At 38.0% G+C, this 7,565-nt stretch overlaps 1 protein-coding gene across 1 annotated transcript; it reads right to left on the bottom strand.

The window, feature by feature from the left end:
- Positions 1 to 1,121: 1,121 nt before the first annotated feature.
- tmem135 (transmembrane protein 135) lies at positions 1,122 to 7,524 on the bottom strand. Its single transcript, XM_004550018.4, has 15 exons — positions 7,305 to 7,524; positions 6,837 to 6,964; positions 5,952 to 6,044; positions 5,797 to 5,830; positions 5,645 to 5,710; positions 5,309 to 5,355; positions 5,191 to 5,232; positions 4,962 to 5,090; positions 4,791 to 4,860; positions 4,499 to 4,666; positions 4,306 to 4,369; positions 4,104 to 4,180; positions 3,727 to 3,825; positions 3,551 to 3,618; positions 1,122 to 2,761 (listed from the first exon to the last, which is right to left on the bottom strand). The coding sequence occupies exons 1-15, from the start codon at positions 7,440 to 7,442 to the stop codon at positions 2,611 to 2,613; spliced, it is 1,374 nt and encodes a 457-aa protein (XP_004550075.3). The 5' UTR covers positions 7,443 to 7,524; the 3' UTR covers positions 1,122 to 2,610.
- Between the last annotated feature and the right edge of the window lie 41 nt (positions 7,525 to 7,565).

Raw genomic sequence — 7,565 nt, 5'->3', positions numbered from 1 at the left:
AAGATAAGACTGACATTTCCCTCAGATATGTCCATCAGTGTAAAATTGAGTTTTACAGAACTTTTGAAAGTTTGACTTGATTTGGAACAATGCTCATCTACGGAATTAAGTGGTCATACTTCTTATCTCCTCCCCCTGTATGTATCTTTGTTGTTGTGAATTTAAACCCTAGATAAGAATTCTTTCTTTCTGAAAACAGAAAATGTAAGTATGGGGTTAGATCTTGGAGCATTTTACTATAGCCACTACGTAATCATGGGTCATGTGTAGACTTCTTGTTGCTATCATAGATTTTTACTCTTCTTTGGTTTTGTGAGTGTATTAACAAAACCATGGTGATGATTGTGGTGTTTTGTTGTTCTAAAAATGTTTTTTTTAATTAAGAAATAATATGCATGTACTAGCTTGTATATAATCTTAATGTTATATATATATATATATATATATATATATATATAGATATATATATATAGTCATACAGTAGGTTTGCTTGGATTCTAAAATATTTTAAGTTTGCACTTATCATGCGACATCGTTTGGGAATTAATGTTAAACAAATTTTAATTTATATTTTAAACACACTGCTACACACATAACAGCAGTAGCAGTCACATTCTCAAAAAACTTGAAATCGCTTGTGCTTACTTCCGTTAATTCTTTCTTCTTCTTAAGCTGAAACACTGCGGGCATCTTTGCTGCCCTCCACAGACAGAGTGCAGACTGTGCAAGTAAACAGTGTTTTTCCAATTTTAGACGAGGATGCTGCAAGAGAAAAGCTCATTTAAATGTCCCCTGCATGATATTTGGAAATGTTTATATTGTCTGCTTCCTAGATTTGATAAATGTAAATTGGGATGTGATACACTGCACTGGTATGACATTTTTTCTGATTACTGTTAAAATATACTGTAAAGTATTTACTCTGATACTGATATCATGTAATTTGTGTTGTACACTCACAACTTTACGTAGTATCCTTAGACTCAGAATTTCATTAACTGTAAAACATGTGTTCATTTATCAGTAAAACATGCAAATGCCACTCTTTAGTAAACGACAATCTTTTCCTGCAGACACATATCTTTCCAAAAACAATAATAAATACATAAATCAAAACCAAATTGAGCTGAGTGTTTCTTTTTATTCACAGAACACAGCAGCCTTAAGGAAATGCTCCAAATTCGTCAGTTTACACAGTTGATCAAAGTGGAATTTTAGTGACAGGGTTCAACTTGGAATTTCCAGTAAATTTAGATTAAAATTCTCAATGCAGAGCCTGAGGATGTAAATCCAAGTACCCAAACTTATTAAACAGAGTCAAACTTACAATCACTGCAAAGCTAACTGCAATAGTCAGTGCACTGAACAAATAATCTCTTTAGACTGTAGCATAATTACATGTAACATTCAATACATTTAAATAACCCCACCTTTTAAAATATGAGGCAGAGGTGTGTTCATAGACAATTTGCACATTCCAAACAAGTTTAAAGTGATCACATTGCATGTGTTCATTTCCCTCCCTACAACAACTGAACTAATAATTTGGTTTCTTACGTGCAAGCAAAGAGTCTCAGTGCGAGTGAACTTACTCAGCGTCAATTAACGCTGTCAGTGTGAATGGATTTATTTTCCACCTGTGACTTTTAGTAAATGTCAATTGCAGTGAGATTTATTACTACATCAATTTGACCACAAATAACTCCTAAAATTGCCAAGTATCTCTTAAGGTGGATAAATTAATTGAAATAAATACTATCTACTGTAGTTTAACCATCTGGCTAAAATGGTACCTCTGTGTTTTGTATTGGAGGATCTACATAAAACTCCCACTGCTACTATGGATAACTGATTGAATAAGGCTACATTATTATATGTCTCCCTGCCTTTAAACACACATTCAGAAAAGATCAGGGTGTAAAATTCTTCCCGCGTTCTTCCTGCTTTTAAATCAGTGTCAAAACACATCGTTGTGGCTACTCCTACAGGAGTTGTGAGGTTTAATCTCTGTGAAAACAACCACTCGAACAGCACAAAAATCAGAGCAAACTGAAAGGTAACTTGCCAAAATCCAGATTGTGTTTAAAGGATAAAAAGAATGTGGTTGAAACGCACCCAATCATTTTTATTTTCAAAAGCATTTTGTTATTGAAGGAACTGTTCCAGCTGCTAGATCACTACGTCGTGTCAAATACAAACTGACAATCTAGCAAAATCTGTTGTTCATTCAGATCATTTACGTTGTTTTTCATTTTCATTAGGACTAACAAATCTTTTTATTAATGTCCATGTCAATTTTGACAAAAATGACAGAGCTAAAATGAAATTGTACATTTCACTTTTTTCAAACAAGTGACCTGTAAAGTTCAGTCTTTGTCAGTAAGTGAGCTTCTACAGCTCAACAATTAACCCTCAAGAAACCCTGTTTTGAACTTGGGTGCAATCCGAAGCATATCTTTTTCATAACACATCACTACTTCTGCAGCATCACACCTTTTAAAAAAAAAAAAAAAAAAAAAAAAAAAAAAAACCCTTAAGTTCCTCAGAGAGAACAACCAGGCTGTTAGTTTCATGTTGAGGTAACCCCAAAGTCAATCTGTTGGTCCCAAATCATCCAAGTTGGATGTCACCTCCCGGTAGAAGCACTGTCTTGCTGGGCACCGTGGTGTAACGGGGGTCCAGTTTGGGCACAAAGCCTTTAAAGTCTCTGGAAGCCTGAGTCCCAAACATGTCTAGCACCTGTCGGTTCATCAGAGCAAACCTAGAAAATCAGAGAGAGAAAAGGCCCTGTACAGTTTTATTGAAGTCAACACGAACAAAGCTGATGTTGAATAAAAGTGACAACTTATCTAAAATATTGTTCGTTTATATGAGATTCCTGCAAAGTAACTTTGATATCTTCTTGTATGGTTTGGATCAAAGCCTGATTAACAACAAGCACTCCAAGTACACAGGCCTCTGCAAGGCAGCTCAATCTCTGGGCACTATTTACTCTTAAGGGTAGTAGTACTGTCATTTTCATATATTCATTTTGTTTTCATTGGTATTTTTAAACGTACTTTGAGAAGTTTGTAGTGCAGCAAAAATCAGATAACATCATGACAAAGGTTTACTTTAAATATACAAACATTTTGTAGGAGTAGGTAATGGATAACAGGAATTGATTGGTAAATAACTGGACATGAATAACTTGAGTTTATTATTACACTACATTACATTTCTAACTAACTAGCCAGCTCATTCTCTTTCTCTCCACAATTCTTTGCAGGCATCTCATGTGTCTCATACTGGGGTCAACTTGGAAGAAAGGCAGATGAGAAATATAAAAGTGAGGTCAGAGGTCAAATGTGACATGATATTTGGATGCAAACTGTAATGTGATATTTAGAATCCCCACACACCAGTATCATTTCTGAAATGTTGCCAATACAAACGAATTCAGTAAATTTTAAGCATATTTTTAAAGACACAAGTATGACCTTATTTGACCTTGAAGAAGCGGTCAGAGGTTCAAAGTAAGATGACATTTACAATGTCCATACATCCATACCTGCCCTGGGTTAAACGCAGCAGGAACTTCCAGTAAGTTGGCCTGAGGTTCTGCACTTCCATCACAGCCTGTGTAGAAGCCATACATCAAGCATTATATCCTTGCTCAGCTTTAAAAAAGAAAAAAAAAATTTGTGTGAAGCATATGTATGTGAGTAAGAAAGCATGTTTACTTACAGCATGGAAGCAGATCGCAGTGGAGACGGCATATATGATTGTGTCTGCATGTGGAATGTAAGGCAACCGGCCAGCCTCAATGCCCTTGAAGTAGATAGTCTAAAGAGAGGGATACATAGGGAATGTTGTATATGTTAAGTGTATTTGTTGCAGTTTCTGAAACATGTTTACGTGGCTGCACATGTCAGTGATTACTACATAAAACCAAGCAGAGATACCTGAATAATGATAAAAATGTGGTATTTATCAATAAAGCATTAATTCTGTTTTTTTTTTATATTGATACAAGTTTATTATTACATTTACACTTTAGTTCAAAGACAATATATCAGTATGAGGACCTTTTTTATTTCTATGATTTTTGTGTTTGTTTTTACCTCCACCAGCTTAGAAAAGAGATACATGGATATTGTTGTGCTTTTGTAGAAGAACATTGAAACTCCAGCCAGGAAGCCTTCAGGAAAAAGAGAGATGGAGAAACATATGAGAAAAGAAGTTAATCAGCAAAGGCACAACAGAATCCCGAGGAGGATCATTCTGCAGGGACTTTATGTGACAGGTTACACCATCCTGTCTCACCAGCTATAAGCGCATGGAGTTCATCATCAATGTTACGCATCCAGCGCAGCAAGCAGCTTGTTCCCTGAGTGAAAGAAAAGCACAATATACAACAACGTGGCAAGGTTAGACAAGTAAAAGACAGGAAATCAAATGTGTAAGCAGGAAAGGAACATAATAAAGATACTAATAGAAAACAAAACAGCACATCTACCTTATAGATACTGACGAAGGAGCCTAGAAAAACCCCGAGTTGGAAGTTCTCTTTGTTGTAGAAGAGGGAGGGAAGGCGGGAGGGTTTCGAAAACATCTGTCTGAATGCTGATGGCACTTTAAGTAAACACTGAATCACGTAGCCAACACTGAACATCCTGACAAAACCCTACGGTGACAAATGATAACAAATCTTAATCAAGTATCATTATTTAAGATGTAAATGAATAAGCATTATGAGAACATCACAAAGGATTGGGATCACACAAAAACTAACTTCTTGGGAGACTTACTTTGACACAGTAGGATATGCAGTTGTCATTATAATGTTTGCAACATCTGTGTCTTGGTCCCCGTTTGCATCTGGATTTGGAAAAGAAAAAAAAAAAAAAAGAAGACGAAAAATAGTTCATGTAAGCCACAATCCAACACACTGCCATGATGTCGGGTGTGTTTTCTCTCACATTGATTCGAGCAGTTTCCTGGTGGAGGATAGAAGAGTCTTTCTTCTAGAGTCAGGCCTTTCTGCTGATGGCTGTGAATCATCAGCCAGCACAGAGTGTGTTGGGATCTCTTCTTTCCCAATGATGAATCTAAGACAGAAAACACACACCACTTCTATAAACTTTTATCTATAAACCTTTTTCATCAGCAGTGAAAATGAAGGCATCAATAGAAACGGGAACAACTTACTTCAATGCGGAGAATGCAAAGCCTTTGAGACCATCTTTACTTCTATAGTATAAAACAAAATTCAGCTTAACCTTAAACATTAACACTTGCAACAATGTGTTCACTGTGCTGCTCTAACCTGAAGAAGAACATAAAGAGTGATGAAGTAATGCAGAACAACAGCACCTAATGGGAAGCAGAGAGAGAGAGAAAGAATCAAACACATGACTCATTTCACCACTGTGCAGTCTCGTCAGAACTATAAAGTCATAAATGCTTCTTTTTGGATCTGTTGATACTTTTTACTGAAGTCTGTTCAGTTTTCACAACTGGAGTTCCCTGTAGTTGCATTATTAGACTCATAATCCAACAACAAAAACAAGAGAGAGTCTTAAAAAAAATTAGGTTGGCAGTAATTTACATGATCTAAACCTAACCCTGATAACAAGCTCATAGCCCCACCCTTTGACCTTACCTCGCCATGTTTAATGGGTTTGACGACACCTCGTGTCACTGCCATGCGAAACAAAGTCTCAGTGGCCTGAGAACAACATTACGCTATTAAAAATGCAGACACATAGCAAGGTTCACATACAACTACTAATATTCGAAAGAAGCGGCCCTTACAAGATTTGCCATGTATATTGTCAGCAGCCCTCTCCTGTGAGGATGAAAAAGAAAGAGGCGAAAAGGCAAAAAGTAAACTCTATGTGAATGAAACATGTTTGAATCTAGGAGAGGCGAGAAAAAACATACTGAAACGTAACAGACGGGCATCTCACCTGCTCTTGCGCTCCAGCAGGATGGCAATATAAGAGGCTGGCAGTGCTGAGCCAAACCCAACAGACCAGGAGTAGAAGCCTCCCAAAAGTCTCCTGCAGTTAAAATACACTGCATTATTTCACTTCCTTTTTTTCCCCAGCTGGGACGTTTCAGTGAAGACAATCCCACACTGTCAGCACAAGATTTTGTCAGCTCTTCCGTCTTCCATTTTTCCATGATAAGGAAAGTATTATCCAAGTATTTAAAATGTGCACTTATTGAAACGATAGACAAAGACAATCCAAGCTGATACTGTAGTCATACACTACTTTCTGCAATTCCCTTATCCACAAGGGGTTGCCACAGCAGTGCCAGCTCCTTATGAATAAGCAGATATCTCTGCATGTTTGATTGGCCTTCCTGACGTAACACCCAAGGGATTTGTATCTACTCCTGGAAGGTCCAGGGACCTTTTCCTTATTAGTCAAACCATGACACTATAGAACCACCTTTTACTTTACTCTAAACGGGACACAAATTTACAAAATTATTATTTAAAAAAAAGTTTTCTTAAACTAGCAAACAAGACCATAAAGTTAATAGTGGGTTTATTTTATCACAGATGTCCACAGAGGGTGACCCTAATGCAAACATGACCACAGTGGCCAGGACATGAAGCTGACACACTCAGATGCTGACAGGTTAAAGGAAAGGAGGCACACGTGGAAGAAGCTAAAGTGGCTTCAGCTTCAGCAGGTGTGGTTCACAGAACATGACCGTTCATGCTCAGTTTATCCATATATCATACTGTATACATTTCACTTTCGTTTTCATTAATAAACATAATGACAGTGCAGCTTAGTGCCAAGTTTGTGTTTACATACTCTAGACATGGGTTCACTGACCTGAGAATGCAGAAGAAAACGATGAAGAGACCCCCATTGGTAGTCAGGAAAGAGGTAGACCAAAAGATCTCTGGGATAAGCCTTTTTAAGTAGTAATCCTTCTTCCTTCTCCTTAGAACTGCTGCTATCTGCAAAGCACAGTGCGTTACTGCACACTGGAGATGCAAGGCAAATACAGTTCCAACTCTGCTAAAGTTTACACTTACAGTCGTGACGAGTGCCCAGAGGGGAATGAAATTTACAAAGGGGGAACCTGGCTGAAGTTGCATGACATGTTTTTGCTCCTTTATCTGATCGGCCACATGTACAACTTGGACTTCGTACCTAAGTGCAACACTAGCGACGTGCCAGCCTATCTTTAGAGGTTTTCTGCGAACTACTAAGCCATTTTACTTTAGTTAGCTCGCTAACTTTAGCTATTTAGCTAGCCTCACAGTCTACAGTTATATTTCAGGTCAAACGTCTTACCAGGTAAAGAGGCGCGTATATTTTAAAGGACACCTCCAGAGCACTCCTAGTCACATCGGCAGCAGACTGCACACACGACGGGCTCCAAGTGTGGCCGATTTCGTAGCAGTTATGCGGTATTTTGCTGAGAGCAGCCATGTCTGTGCACAGTGACAGCAGGAAGGTGGTAGGCTGCCGTGCGCGTTCCCTAAAAGGGGCGCAGTCACGAGGATGAGCTATGCACGCGCCCGGTGCTGATCAATAAGGTTAGGAGAAGAGCCC

Source organism: Maylandia zebra, linkage group LG10 (assembly GCF_041146795.1).
Source record: "Maylandia zebra isolate NMK-2024a linkage group LG10, Mzebra_GT3a, whole genome shotgun sequence".
NCBI lineage: Eukaryota > Metazoa > Chordata > Actinopteri > Cichliformes > Cichlidae > Maylandia > Maylandia zebra.
Note: the sequence above shows the minus strand (reverse complement) of the source record. Positions and strands in the feature narration are given on the sequence as shown.

Excerpts from the sequence above, each read along its gene's own strand:
- tmem135 (XM_004550018.4), bottom strand. The coding sequence starts at position 7,442 with ATGGCTGCTCTCAGCAAAATACCGCATAACTGCTACGAAATCGGCCAC. Across the intron at positions 5,091-5,190 it reads TTTGCATTCTCCGCATTGAA|ATTCATCATTGGGAAAGAAG; the intron begins GTAAGTTGTTCC and ends TTTCTGTCTTAG. Across the intron at positions 2,762-3,550 it reads CTGCGTTTAACCCAGGGCAG|GTTTGCTCTGATGAACCGAC; the intron begins GTATGGATGTAT and ends CTGATTTTCTAG.